This window comes from Stegodyphus dumicola, chromosome 5 (assembly GCF_044657685.1).
Source record: "Stegodyphus dumicola isolate Sdum_Otavi_A_Nest chromosome 5, ASM4465768v1".
NCBI lineage: Eukaryota > Metazoa > Arthropoda > Arachnida > Araneae > Eresidae > Stegodyphus > Stegodyphus dumicola.
The window spans coordinates 85726968-85743538 of record NC_140772.1 but is presented as its reverse complement, the minus strand read 5'-3'; the positions used below and the strand labels follow the sequence as shown (position 1 = coordinate 85743538).

At 29.8% G+C, this 16571-nt stretch overlaps 1 protein-coding gene across 4 annotated transcripts in view; it reads right to left on the bottom strand.

Annotated features, from left to right (window-relative positions):
* flfl (serine/threonine-protein phosphatase 4 regulatory subunit 3 flfl) overlaps positions 1-15876 on the bottom strand; it is a 135813-nt gene extending 119937 nt beyond the window's left edge. The window contains exons 1-4 of one of the 4 annotated variants that reach the window (XM_085816846.1): positions 15403-15876; positions 14791-15006; positions 9160-9215; positions 6261-6383 (exon numbers count right to left, since the gene is read on the bottom strand). In XM_085816846.1, coding sequence (XP_085672972.1) covers positions 6261-6383; positions 9160-9215; positions 14791-15006; positions 15403-15436 — 429 coding nt within the window. In that variant the 5' untranslated portion in view covers positions 15437-15876. The remainder of the gene's footprint in view (positions 1-6260; positions 6384-9159; positions 9216-14790; positions 15007-15402) is intronic. The other 3 variants (XM_085816845.1, XM_085816847.1, XM_085816848.1) reach the window with 3 other exon arrangements.
* Between the last annotated feature and the right edge of the window lie 695 nt (positions 15877-16571).

The following is a 16571-nucleotide window of genomic DNA, read 5'->3' as shown; positions in this document are numbered from 1 at the left end:
TACTGCTGGGGAAGTTGAAATTCACGTAAGAAGTAACTATCAGCCTTCTAAAAGCAGTTATAGTCATACTAAAAAGTTTAAAAAGCAGAAGATTGAAATCTTGATGTGGATAAAAAACATTGCCATTCCTTTCTTCTCAGGAAGAACATGAAGAAAGACATAGAAGAGAAATTATAAAAGACAAAGCACAAGGTAAAACTAGTGCACAGATTTTCGATTTTCTTTTTAGTTTAGACATTTACTCTCTTCTCGTTGAACAGACAAATATATACACTCAGCCCCCCCCCCGGAAAAAAAAACCTGAAGCCTATATGAGAAGATTTATTCGAATATTATTGCTTACAGGATATCATTCTTTACCTCAAGAAAAAACGCATTGGTCTTTTGATAAAGGCATTTCTGTTCCTGTTGTACGATAATCAATATCACATGTTTGCAGTACAGGAATAGAATATGAAGCAGAATTTGCATTTGACAATAGTCAAAATGACAATATTGATAGATTATATGAGGTGAGACCGTATCTAAACTTACTAAATATCATCACTTTTTACTACTGGAAATATAAAGTCTCTTTTAGATTTCAGATGCGAGAATGCCTTTTGCAAACTCCTATTGAGAGTGTAGAATTAGCCAGAAATAGATCAGCAATAGGGAGACCTAGTAAATTCAGCATTCAAAAACCATTGCATGGAGATGGTAGACATTTTATCGTAAAGTCCGTTGATAACAAAAGACTTTGTTTTGAGTACCATAGCCAGACTGTTTATAGATGCAAAGTATGTAATGTAGCTAGCTTTACATCAGGATTGTAATGAAGCTTTTCATGCTTGAATCTTTCAATTGAAATAATCTGTATTTGTAAAAGAAATACAATGTATATTTTAATATTAAATTAATTACAAGTGATTTGCAGATTTATAAAACGTTATACAGCTAAAAAGTAATCCTGCGCTCCACTCAAAAGAAACATCACACGAGTACAATCCTACCCACTAAAAATCCATAGTCTTATTCCACTGATGTTGCGCGAACGCAACACTCGCTTTCTCCACAGGTAAGAGCATTTTTTTAATTTTCAATGTAAATTTATGTTATAAATGCTTAATTTAATATTTGTTATTATTTTTACGAGAAAAGAAACATTCCTTGTAGTTTTGGCGGTTAATGGGTTAAATTAATCCAACCTTCTTTACAAACATTATTTAATTCAACAGTCTCATAAATTTCTTTTCCCAACATGTCTTCGCCCTCCTAAATAAATACAACGAAAGTATCTAAAAAATTATCAAAAGGGCCAAAAAAGGCTAAAGATGAAACAATTACTATACAAAAATAACATGTTACAGAATCAAATATACATTTTAATTTTCAAAAATGAAAATTACATGTATAGTCCTATTTTATGAATCTAAAAACAAGGGCTGCCTCATTTAAGTGAAGTATAAGAACCAACATTTTGTATAATAATAATAAAAAACTGTCAAAGTAAAAAAATAGCAATTTCTGGAGCTAATTTTGCTAAATAAAGAAATAAATATTTTACCCAGTTAATAATGAAACTACTAAAAAAAAGTCAAATGTGCTCTTCTGTATATGCCTAATCCGACAGTACGTATGAACTGCAAAACTCCAGATGCCTAAAAGGTTACCAAAATTTCAAATAAACCTTGCAGAAGGGGTTACTAGAAACTTTAAATAATCTAGAACAAATAGCAGAGGACTTCAAAACATAATAAAGCCTGTGCTTGCTTGTTGTAAAGCTATTGGTGTCCTTCCGGAAAGGAGTTTTGGGGTTGGGGGCATCTTATGCAAGAGGAAACAAGTGTGAAACATAGCATTGTTTTCAGTTGTTTGTCTTAAAAGAGAAACCATCCAAGATGGCTAAGCAAAAAAATCTCTTATTTATATATATTTAAATATGTATTGTTTCAAAAGAATTTAACAAACATTCTCTATTCGTAAAAAGCAAATTTAAAGTTAATTGAATTTTAAACAAAATTGAATTACAAATAAAAATCTACTATATCATATGAGAGCATATGTAAATCAAGTGCAAGTACAGTGGATTTTTATGGTAAAAATTCTTAATTTTTGAACAGAAAAATTTTTTAAAAACTGGGAATTTAAATGGTATTGCTGATTCACTAAAATTTAAAGCTAAAATGAACTATTGTATTTAAACAGACTATGCATACCATGAACATATACATACATTTCTGAATCTGCTCCCAATAACAGAACAGTCCCTAATATTTATTTTATAATTAAAATGCCATCTTGATTGAAACAAAAGGGATGATCACACTAAGACAGGCCAGACTACTAACTCTGCTTATATTCCTCAAACAGCAAACATTCTGAGATGCTAAACTTTTTTAAAGGATCTAACAAACAAAGAGATCAACTTACTGCAGATCCCATGTCATGAAAAGGCAGACTCGCATAATAAGAGATGCACAGAAACAATTCAAACATCTGGCTATATTCATCACCACTAAATCCATCGGAACATTTGGTGCTTTCAATCCAAGTTAAAAAAAAAGGGGAGGTGGCTAAACAGATACAATTTTCTTCTGGTGTTGCCTTTTTTTTTTGTGGGGGGCTAACTTTAGTATCTCTGTATTTAGCAGCTTTACATTTTAGTTTCAGGTAAAGTCTAGTCTTTAAATGCTTTTGTATAACCTGAAACTGGAAAGAGATTAAAAATACCTATCACTTCACTTATTTATTTGAATTTTATATTCTGCCTCCTAATCTGAAAATGTTTTTATGAAAAACACAAACATACAGTAAACTATGGAAGATTATACATGATCTTATTTACAGCACATATGATCATCATTCTACATATTTATGATAAAAATGAAAAACTGAATAAGGCAATCAATCATAACCACAGTGAACGAATATATTCAAGACATTCTTTCATTGTGGTTATGATTGCCTTATTCAGTTTTTCAAGACTTGAAAGAAATTCAAGACATTCTTAATTAAAACTTTTTTACAATAAGACTCGTTTCCATTTTAATTATTTTTACAAATTTAGAATGCATAAATAAATAGCATAATTTTTGTTTCCCCATATAAAGAAATTTAAAACACGTCCGATAAGATTTTTAACAAATTAAGCCTCAGTATAATGGTCTAATACACTAATGCTGAAATGTTCTGCACTTATAATGCATTATCCTTTGCTACCAATATATCTAATTTGCAACTACATACATTCAGTTTTTAAGATACACTATTTTGAAGATGAAGAATATTTGAAGGAAATGGCAAAATTGAACATGGCACTCATGTTTTGATATCACTGGTCAACATTCAAAAATGCATAAAAAATATTCAAGAACCTGCTCATTAGATAGTATGGAATGGGTAAGAAGAACGGAGAAGGTAATATTTAAGGGAATAAAAATTTATACCGACAACCTATCTTGAAAAGTGTCAACAATTTTCTGGGAAATCAGAGAGAGATACATCAAAATATAACAAAATGCACTGATGTTCAAGAAGACAGGTTAGTAAATATGACACCTTACCTTAAAAATTTTGGTTAATCTTTGGATTATGGTTACTTGGCGATTTTTTGGCGAAAATTTGGCGACCAACCCTGTTACAGCAACCTGCTAGTTTTTGTTTGAACGTCATTTTGTTTTCACGAAGTAAAGACATTTTTTTTTTTTTTTACTCAACATTTTTTTCCAACGATAGGCTAGCCGAATTACGCTTATGCTAGAACTTTTATGGAACAAAAGTGCTTAATCATGACGAAGATTAGGTGCAGAATTGGGAGAAAGTGCAGAATCGCCCACTGCTTGCCGCGTTTTTAAGAACTGCACATACACGGTATCATCCATGTACATGTCGACCTATTTTCACTTAAAAAAAAATCCCAGAATTATACAAAAATGGCATTGCACACACTCTTGACTTTATCCATGTACACTGCTAAAGTCCTAGTTAGTAACCTTTATCGCCTTGCAAAAATGACGCCAAACTACCTGTTACCATATTCCAAAGATTAGCCAAAATCTTTTCTCCATTTGACATTAGACAGAGAACTTTGAAAATATTTCTTATTCATATAAGTTGAAGAAAAAGACATTGTAAAAACCATAAAGCACTTCTTTGAATTTGATAATCAGATGTGCATATTAAAAAAATAGAAATTGCTATAGAAATCATTTTATTGCTATTACAATAGATTAAAATTAATATGACTGGCCACCATGAAAATGTTTCATATGAACACATTCAAATGCTTGCAACACCTATGACAAAAAAATAAAAGCTTCTATCCAACATTATACAGTCAAAACTCGTTAATTCGGACACCCATAATCCGGACCTCAAAGCTAAACTTTCTGTGCATGCGCCGCGTTGACACATGCACTTAGGCGTTTACACGTGCGCGCAAGACCTCTTACAACTGCGCATTTGCGTGTGCACAAGCGCAGAATACGTTTTCGCGTGCGCGTTTTATGTATAACGAACGGTATAAGATAAAATTATCCATTTCAGTTAATGTTGATGATTGCGTTGTTCCTTAATTTTCGAATTGGATCCAGCTTATTATTTTTTGCAGACTGTTAGAGCAATACTATAAAAGTAAACTTGAACTTTCGATTATGTCAAATAGAATTTCCGAATCTCGAGCTCCCAAAGGATCGTACAAAACGAAAGTATGTTTCTATGTCCATCAAACAAAAAGTGGAATTGCTGCAAAAAGTGGATAAAGACATGAAGAATGTGACAGAGAGGTTAGTGAAAACGAAAAAATTTTGATTGACAAGTTAGTCAGTATTCTCGGCACAGCAATTAACGGGACTTGAACAGCGAAACTTTGTAACTGAACATGAAATTATGTCTGTTTATAGAATTAAAGAGAAAGTATTATCACATAAAACGAAGCAACTTAAACAACTTACATTGAAAGAAATGTTTAATAAAGTAAACAAATAAATATTAAGCTTTTTTTTGTAAATTTTGATACCCTTTAGATCATAATTGTTCTTTATTTCATAAATTACGGTTTCATATTTTTAATTTTAGAATTTCTGCATGCCATCTTACGCAATTTAAACTGATGATCTATAATCCGGAATCGCCGAAGTCCGGATTAACGACTTTTGACTGTATTAAAAAAAATTTTACTTCCGTGTATGTAGAATAAGTACATTTTTATAATGTAAATTTGACAGAAGAGTATACCCATGAACAAAATACAAAGTTTTGTATTAGAATTTGGAAATCATTTGGCTTTTAGCGCGTTCAACTTTTTGCAGTAATAAGCATATCATTTTCAAGAAAATCCCATCACAGTCCACAGTATATACTATAAGGAATATCAAAAATTTAGATACAGCCCCAAAAGCAACATTTCTAAGTCTATATTGTTTCACCACAGTGAATATATAAAGTATTACATACAATATAAAAATAATTCATGTCACATTCCCTTCCTTAGCTGAATATTGTGAAAATAAGTTGCAAGCTAGCTATTTTAAAATTATGTGACTAAATATGTTAAGAAAAGATTAACAGCGTAAAGACCACAGAAGACAGATTTATAGGTCTGGTGTTAAGTTTATGTCTTTATTCCTTTTTACTTGTAAAGTGAAAAGGAAGTATTTTACATCATTATCATCATATCTTCTTCTATGTCATAAAAAAAATTTAGATTAAAAAAAGTTATTACAAAAACATGATAAACATAACTTCATCAAGTTATTCACCAATTTATGACTCGCCAAAAACGCCAACCCTATCATAAAACAAATATTAGATTTTATTTCAAACAGCAAAAATTATTGCAGAGGAAACACATTAAAACAATAATATACATCAGGAAGACCAGTACATTTATTTATAATCAAACTGCCTTGTAGAAAAACATGTTTTGACAGAATACAATGCTAATGCAGATATGACTTGCAAACATAAACATTTCCAAATTAAAAAAAAAATAAATAATTAAAAATACAAATAAAGAGAGAAAAATTTAAGAGTTTAAATAGTTACATGAATTTATACATCAAACGTTATTAAGGCAAATCACACAAATGGTCACACTCTTAAAAAAAAGTTTCTGCAATTTTCAACATCATGCATCAATGTTTTAACAATATAGGAAAAAATAAAACTTATGCATAAGCAGCATTTGCACTGGTCATTGCCAAAATCTTGCCAAATCAGCAACTTGAGGCACTCCAGCCATAACACTTTTTCATGATGAGGAACATTGACATACTTACATTTAGAATACTGCGCGAACTTACTTGACAAATCTTCTCCCAAATCTCATCACAACCAGCTTTTTCTTGGAAACTAAGAGCTAGATCAAAATTATCACCCTCTGACCATACAATAAGTGTTTCCTATATATCATTGAAAGAAGAAAAATTGATTAAGATTGTGCTTCATACTTATAAAATACAATGATTAATAAACTTCATAAAAAATTCAGTACACAAATGTATATAAAAACAAGATTTAGACAAGCATTTTATTAATTACAGATGAAATTTAAATTAATGATGATTAATCAAAATTTATTTACTTCTTGCCAAGATCTACAATTTGAATTCCACACTAAAGCCTACAAAATTAATAGGACTTTCAAAAATTAACAAGCATAATTAAAAAGTATATTTTCTTTTATCTTTATATTTGCATTTGACAATAAAAATTCCATACTTTCCTATTAACAGACAACACTTACCTTTTGAAGGGCGGTATATAAAATAATTTAAATTGTAAAATTTTGCATGAATTACAACTTATGGACAATAAGAATACAAAATTAAGAGTTAAATATTATATATATTTTATACTGGTGCCCCTCTAAGTATTTTCTGTATGGGTAGCTAACAATTGTTATTTTTTGCATACTTTTGATGTTGAATATAGTAATAAATATAAGTATGGTCGAAAACTTTTAAAATTTCATTAGAAATTTATGTGAAAAATAAATCTTTATGCACTTTGATGCCACCCAGCTGAACACACTTGAGTAAAATATGGGTAAAATGCTTTTTGAAAGCGATTTAAATTCAATATTATTATTTTATAAAAAAATTTAGTAAACGTAGCATTGTATGTGTAAACTGTACCATGCTATCAATGAAGTAGTATAATGTTACAAGGACATGTAACTTAGTCGAAAAATAAAAAATTGAAAAATGAAACTATGACTCAGTTGAAAAACTATGTTGTATTTTTGAAGTTATTATATTTTATGCTTTAGATAATACAATAAAAAGAGCATACTTCACACTAGTATAGCAAGAATTGCCCTCCCCAAACACTTTCGAATATCTGGCCCTGTAAGGGACACTTTTTAATTTTTTGTAAATACAGGTTAAAATATATCCTTTTATTCAGGGAAAAAAGCTGTCAAACAATTTTATTTAATACTCCACAAAGCCCTTATTTCGATCAAACTTAAAAAAAATATCCCCCCTTTTTTATTCCTTTCAAAGATAAAATGTTTTACATCAAAACTGACTTTGGAAATATTTTCCCTGTTCTCACCAACTGTGGAGACTTATTTCAAAAAGCACGTACTTACTAACTCATGGGAAAAATCATCCTAACTCACGGGAAAAATTTCTCTTTCATTTCCTAGTTTCTCGTCTGAAATTGTTACTGAATTGTTCTAATAATGTAAAATTACTTACATGCAAAAAAATTTTTTAGATCAGAGTTTCTCAACCTTTTAACTAACGCGTACCACCCAAACAAAAACTGAAAAACGTTAGTACCACCACTACATTTTACAATGATTATTTTTCAATTTCGTTATAGAAATATTTTTAAAAGATGTACAGTGGCTTCCAAACGTGTTCGTTTACTTATGATTTCAACTGTTATTGAAATTGAACATGGACTTTGGGAATATCTAGCTGCGATTGTTGAACTTTCCTGAATTCTAACATGAGTCTCCTATTGCCATGAAGTTTGGTCATCCTTAGTATAAAGTATTAGACATTAAAATTTCATAAAATCCAATAATTATTACGTAACTGTCTTAAATTTTGCATTGTTCCCAAAATAAAATTATGTCATAATGAAATCTTCTATGCCAGATGATCAGTAATTTGATAAAATAAAAAATGCACTATGAAACTAAAATATGAATTTTATAAAAACTTAATGACCGATCTCCACTGTACCTTCGGTTTCTGTCTGAAAAATCGTGAAGTGGTATTGGTAGCTCATGAAATATGTTTTTTGGCGAATCTTCGGATTATGGTAACTTGGCGATTTTTTGGCGACCAACCTTGCTACAGCAACCTGCTGGTATTTTTTTTTTTGGAAGCCATTTTGTTTTCATGTTTTTTAAGGTAAATGTTTTTTTTAAAGTAATTTATAATTTTTTTTTAATAAGGCTTTTTTTTTTTTTTTTTGGCCCAACATTTTTTCCAACAATCTGCTAGCCGAATTATGCTTATGCTAGAACTTTTATGGAACAAAAGTGCTTAATCATGACGAAGATTAGGTGCGAAATTGTTTCTAAGTGCTCATTAGCTAAAATCACAATTGGAATTTTCCGGAAAATGTCACGTCTCATTTCTCCGAGACAAAATAATCTGTGATTGGAACTGTGTATTTCTCAGATTATTGCTAAAGTCCTAGCTAGTAACCTTTAGCGCCTTACCAAAATGTCGCCAAACTACCTGTCACCATATTCCAAAGATTTTTGTTAAGACAGCAGCGAATTTTTTTTGGTTAACATGACAGTTTTCACTTTATTTTAGCTTCCTGGTTTTGTTTAAGTGAAAAAAGATCGATGTGTACATGGACAAAGTTAAGGCAGTGCACGATGCCTAGTTTGTACAATTCTGTTTTTTTTTTTCTTTTTTTCTTTTTGTTAAAATAGGTCGATGTGTACATGGACAAAGGCAGTACACAATGCCTAGTTTGTGCAATTCTCTGTTATTATTTTTTTTAAAGTTGAAATAGGTTGACGTATACATGGATACAGAGTTTATGTAAGTCTTTGACTTCTTGGTTTGGTTTTGTGTAACGGGCGGTGCTGATCCTTTCTGGTGCCAATCTTGGCGTAAAAAAAAAAAAGGGAATTCACCAAGGAGTACCATAGAGTAAATTTTAACCAATTTAATTCTAAATAAAAATGTAGTTAAAACTAACCTGTTGTTTTTGATAAGCTGTATCTGGTAGGATCTTTGACTCCAAAAGCACAGAACCTGAAAATAAAAAATCATATGAAATTATTTCAAATTATTAAATAACAAAACTGAATAAATTAATCTAAGCTAATAAATGCAAGTTCTACTACATTATATATATATGCATATACATTCCTTACTCTTAGTGGGTGATTCTTCACTTTTCCCGTAGTTTAAACAGAATTATGTAAATTCCATACATGAATATATAAAGACACAGTCGCAACATTAATTTTATTTGCCTGCAATCAAGGCTAATATACCTTTGCAAAATTCTGAAAACCCAAATCTCATATGGTTTTATTTTTACAAAAATTTTCTACATACCACTTATTAAATAATGCTTAAATAAGATTAATAAAATTTCTTGGTTAATTTTTGGATTATGGTAACTTGGCAATTTTTTGGCGAAAATTTGGCGACCAACTCTGCTACAGCAACCCTCTATTTTTTTTTTGCCGCCATTTTGTCTTCATGAAGTAAACACGTGTTTCTTTTCTTTTTATTTACTGAACACTTTTTCCAACAACCTGCTATCCGAATTACACTTATGCTAGAAATTTTATGGAACAAAACTGCTTAATCATGACAAATATTAACTGCCAAATTGGGAAAAAGTGCAGAATCGCAAAATCCTTGCCGCGTTTTTCAGAATCGCATATACACATAAACCATGTACACGTCGACTTATTTTTACTTAAAAAAAATCCCAGAATTGCACAAAAATGGCATTGCACACACTCTTAACTTTATCCATCTACACTGCCATTTTCTCATAAATTACAAAAATTTGCACGAAAATGCAGGAAAATTTTGTGAATCTTTAAACTCGGTAAAAAACACATATATGAAATTACCTGATCACGAAAAAGTATATACCCTTTCCAAGGATGAACATTTCCACGTATAAAATAAATAAAATATCCAAAAACTTTTACCTCTAAATTATAAACGTCACCAACGAATTTATACCGCAAACATTAAAAATGGTTACAAATATTTAGTGTCAAATATTTAAATTATTTCCATGCACGTTTACTTCAACTGAAACTTATACCAAATTGCTACAAACATAAAATTCACAAAATAACTATAATTTAAAATATAACTAAACCATGTACACGTCGACTTATTTTTACTTAAAAAAACATCCCAGAATTGCACAAAAATGGCATTGCGCACACTCTTCGCTATATCCATATACACAGCTTTTTTCTCATAAATTAGAAAAATTTCACAAAAACGCATGAAAATTTTGTGAATCTTTAAATCCGGTAAAAAGAACATATATGAAATTACCTGATAGCGACAAAAATATATACCCTTTCCAAGGATGAACATTTTCACGTATAAAATAAATAAAATATCCTAAAACTTTTACTTCTAAATTATCTATTATTGGTGCTACTTTGGTAGACGGTTGCACGGATTTTGGCGATTTTCCTTTGGCGAGTAATACAACTTATGGTAAACCCATTGCTGGATAAGTTATTTATGGTAACCGATACTTTGTTGTCATTTTATTTTTAAAATAATGCGTTTTATTGTGCATAAATTCCGTGTTTAAAATATTATTTATGGCTTTTAAATATTAAAAATCAATTTAATTTTGCATTTTTATTTGAAATAAAATTTTTATTGTTTATCATATTTTATGAAATTTTATGTTGTGGATGATGTAATCAATGACGTCACCTTACTTTAAAATTAATTCGTTTTAATATGTATAAATTTAATCTAATGTTTTAAACATTATTTATGGCTCTTAAATATTAAAATACAATTTAATTTTGCATTTTTTTAACTGATTTTATAATGTATGAATTTTTAAATAATTATTTCTAGCCATGATGTAATAAGCTCTCTGATTGGTTATAGAATATTTGTGCATTAACGAGCTGTAATCAGCTCCCTGATTGGTTACTGACAATATGTGCATTTCCGTGCCGTTTTAAAATTTAATTTATATCTTTGAATTCCTTCAAAGATGTCTTCAAAGATGTTATCTAAATTATGATTTTGATTTTTTATTGTGGTACTTATCAGTAAACAACAGGTTAAACACTCAAAAAAATGTAAGTAGCTATTTTTCTTTTATTTTATAATTGTATACTTCAATTTTTGTTACAAAAATTAATACACTATTTTGAGAAATTGCTGAGATAATTATTGTCCATATGTTTTAATGTTAATTATATTCTATATAATGTATTTTAAAGTATTTGAATTTAATAATATTCTAATTCTTTTAAACATTGGTATGATGGTTTTTAATTCGATATTCAATTTCAGTAATATTTTAATCTAATTAAACGTTGGCCCAATGTTTTTATAGCGGTGTTTTTATTCTCTTCTTTGCTATATGAAAGTAATAATAACCTTACTTTAGTATTTTATACTCATAGTAAATGTATTTATTTACACTTGCCTGCCATCTTAAAAAACGACATTTTCAACAAAAAATTAATCCATTACTTTTAACGATATTTATTTTTTAAGTTTCGAATACTTTACTATGCATAAAAACAGTGTTTTTCAAGATGGCTGACGTTTGTAAAAATCGCGCCAACAATTCGGCCAACGTAAATCGCCAAAAATCCGTGCAACCGTCTACCAAAATAGCACCCTATTATATTATAAACGTCACCAACGAATTTATACCGCAAACATTAAAAATGGTTACAAATACTTAATCTTTGGAATATGGTAACAGGTAGTTTGGCGACATTTTGGTAAGGCGATAAAGGTTACTAGCTAGGACTTTAGCAGTGTACATGGATAAAGCCAAGAGTGTACACAATGCCATTTTTGTGCAATTCTGGGATTTTTTTTTTAAGTGAAAATAGGTCGACGTGTACATGGATGATACCATGTATGTGCAATTCTTAAAAACGCAGCAAGCAGTTTCCAATTCTGCACTTTCTCCCAATTTCGCACCTAATCTTCGTCGTGATTAAGCATTTTTGTTCCATAAATGTTCTAGTATAAGAGTAATTCGGCTAGCAGATTGTTAGAAAAAATGTTGAGTTAAAAAAAAAAACATGCCTTTATTTCGTGAAAACAAAATGGTGTCCAAAACAAAACTAGCAGGTTGCTGTAGCAGGGTTGGTTGCCAAAAAATCGCCAAGTTACCATAATCCAAAGATTAACCTGTCAAATATTCAAATTATTTCCATGCACGCTTACTTCAACTGAAACGTATACCAAACTGCTACAAACATAAAATTCACAAAATAACTATCATTTAATTAAAATATAACTAAACCATGTACACGTCGACTTATTTTTACTTAAAAAAGCATCCCAGGATTGCACAAAAATGGCATTGCACACACTCTTCACTACATCCATGTACACTGCTTTTTTCTGATAAATTAGAAAAATTTCACGAAAATGCATGAAAATTTTGTGAATCTTTAAATCCGGTAAAAAGAACATAAAAGTATATAAAGGATGAACATTTGCACGTATAAAATAAATAAAATATCCAAAAACTTTTACCTCTAAATTATCTATTATAAACGTCACCAACAAATTCATAACGCAAACATTAAAAATGGTTGCAAATACTTAGTGTCAAATACTTAAATTATTGCCATGCACGTTTACTTCCACTGAAACGTATACCACATTCCTACAAACATATAATTCACAAAATAACTATCATTTAATTAAAATATAATTAAATTAAAAAAACACTACTTAAAATATAAATAAGCACATACATTAAATTAATAAAAATTAGCTTACAATCCTAATTACTTTAAACTAAATCATTGCTAATAACAATTTTCCAATAATACCATATTACTTTATTTACTCCTTACATTTAGAACAATTCATAAAAATAATATCCTCAAATAATTAAAAATACTAACTTACTTAATCTTCTTCAGAATCTTGATTATGTGACGGATCAACTTTTCTTATAGATTAAATAATCCAGTAGTCAACTGGCATTCTATTCACCCACTAATAAGAAATTAATAAAATTTCCCCCATACTCAAAACGACTTTCAGCAAACCACATACCCTGCCTTACACTCCGTTTCACAAAATGTCCATTTTCACCAGATTTCTTGCACCGCCATTCAAACTTATCTGTAATATCCTTCCTTTCACACAATCTCATTTCATTCCCACATGTTGGACATTCATACTTATCCGCAATTAATTCTACACTCGTGCACCATTCAACCAATTCTTTTGAATTATCAGATAAACGCATTAAAAATTTAGACTTCACTTTAGATAACGCCATGCAATCCAAAAATTAATCAACACTCTTTCACACAATACACAATGAAGCTTAAAATAATATAGTACTACAGATATTTTTCCAAATTTTTACCCCCTTTTCCGATTAAAGAACTGTAATTCGTCCATTAATGTCACATGACATATCTCATGATCTCTCATTTCCCTCACACAAAATAATGCTTAATCGGAACTGAGTACTTCTCACATTATTCCAAAAGTCCTAGGTTCCAAAACCTTTATCGCCTCCAAAATGTCGCCAAACTACCTGTTACCATATTCCAAAGATTAGCCAATTTCTTTAATTTCATATTAAAGAATGTCACTATCATCCAAAGATCCTGAGGCCAATTTTCAAATTTTACTTACACATATTGTCCCAAAAGATAATTCCAGATAAATTAATATTTAAGGTTTTATCTGAGCAATGAAATAAAAATGACTGTAAATATATTTCTACAATTTAAAATATATTTTTAAAAAATCAACTGAATTTTTTTATTTTCACTACCAAAAAAAAATATCCCAGAATTGCACAAAAATGTTATTGTGCACTCCCTTGACTTTATCCATATACACATCGACCTATTTTCACTTACAAAATCAAAGAAAATTGACAAAAATCCAATTCTTCTTACTCTTGTAAAAAGCACCAAACAAATAAGTGGACAATTCTGCACTTTACTGTTAAGATCTGTATTTAAAAAATTTCAATTAATTTTTCTTTTATTTTAAGTTGTAGAAATAAATTTCTAGTCATCTTTATGCAATGCATTGCTCAAATTAAACTGTAAATATTATCTTGAATTTTCTTCTCTTCTGGGACAGCATATATAAGCAAAATTTGAAAATGGTCCCTAAATATTTTACTTTACTTGCATACTATAATTTCAGATTTGGTAACCATGGGGTCAGCTCTCATATCCATGTTTACTACATATTGTTAAATATCTTGAAAGTGGCTTTAGTGGGACTTTGAACCGTAAGTTTCGCATATCAAAATAAAAATTATGGAATTTTTTACTACACGAAAATTTATAAATTTAAATTACAATTCTACTACAAAATTTAAAAAATTCTGTACCTTTATTATATTCAATATTTATTCATTTCATAACAGTATTCTGTTCAACTTTCTTAAAAATACTACTACTATGAATAAAATTTGTAATGTGTTACGATAAAAATATCTGATAAAAAATGCTGAATTAATATTCTATACGGATTCTATGTGGACAATATTAATCCCCACACAACCCCCCCCAAAAAAAATACGGACACTATTCATGCGAAATTAAAAAACTTAATTATAAAAAGACGTGAAATCTATACTTACCATCTGATTCAGCTCGCACTAATAAAGACATGCCTTTAAGGCGATCTATATATGATGAGGATACATGACCAGTACCCCTGTCATCCCACTGACGGTCTGCATTGAGTGCATAGAGTTTTACACGTCGTTTCGTATCTGCCATGCTGTTCTTATCTTGAACAGGTTCAATTAATCCACATTTTCTTATATCCACATTTTTGAAGAAACAGAAAATCACTAGAAAAAATTTATTTCACTATTAGATAAAACTCCGAATTATAGAAGTATTATATATATCTAATACAAAATGCGAAACCGTGTGAACAGTCGATTTTGTATGGAATGGATAGTTACAAAAAGATCGGTTTTCAGTTCCACAATATTTCTGACACATAACATATTTTCTTAAAATAATCACTTCCAATTAGGCATATTCTGGTACATTTATAAACAGCTGATAATTTCAATGACGCCGACCATTAAAACCAGTATCTCAAATGTAGATAACTGACTTGGTGTCGAAATAAAAGTTACACTTGAAACAGCTTATTTTAAGTCATAAAATAATCAAACTGAAATCTTTTATCAATATTTTAAGTTTTGACTTGCACAAGGTCTTTATAATCGACTCACTTTTCTCAGACGAAATGCAAAGCCATTTGCACATTCTACTAAGTTGAATGTAAACATTAGTTTCACCACTAATTACTACTCACCAATTTTAAAATAACAGCTTTCTTTTTTTAAAATACCATACAATATGAAAACACTGCGTCCAGATTCACGTAATATATCACGCACATATCGTATCAATAAACATCAGCGAATTTATTTAACGGTGCATAAGTATTATTACACAGTTTAATGACGGTCAACAGTTGCTCCAAAGCTTTCACTCTAGATTCCAAAACAACGCAAAGAAACATGTTAAGAACATTATCACACAGTATATTCATCAAAAATAGCCTCTTCGCTTGAATTCCACTTAACATAAGATTAAAATCGTTAACCTTCCAACAACTTAAACGAAGTTATAATTTATAAATACAAGTATCACTGGTGATGTACCACTCAATATCATACCATGACATGACGCCATGTTGCAATGAGCTCCAAGCATCTACGGGGTTAACAAAGTACTATCATGGCGTCGCGCCAATTTTCCAAGGTAAAATTAACATTGTTTAAAAGCATAATTTAAAAATTTTGGGAAACATTCGACATTACAAAAATTTATATTTGTCTTTTCAATAACAATTACTGAAACATACTTGTTTACATAAATATGTTTATTGATACTTCCGATAAGAGAAAAGCACTTTTACTTAAACTTCCAAAACGAAAGTGAGCGAATTCCCGTTCGTCGAAGATCTGTTCCTTGAAGCATCCGAAAGCAACGCTTTCGTTTTCTTCACATCTGAAGGGATCACTTGCAGCAAAATTTCGAAGCTACATTACTATAGCACTGGTGGATTTACCAATGAGGTAAATATTGTGAGTTACCAGGTCGAAGAGCGAAATCACGAAGTAGTAAATTTAAAACAGAAACGCTTTGATCCTTATCTAAATTATAAAATCTCGGCTTTCTTTAGGATAGATAGAATTGTAACGAAATAATATAAAAATAATAAATTGAAAAGTAACTTATAAATATTTTAATAATTATAAATGTTTACTTTTCATGTTATGATTTTTTTTTTCCCCCAGCAGTTTTTACATTGAGTTTCTTTTTAGAATCCAATGTTTTTTGTTTTTTTAAGAAAGTCAGTTTTGTTACTAGAGTTGAACAATAAAGGATTTAA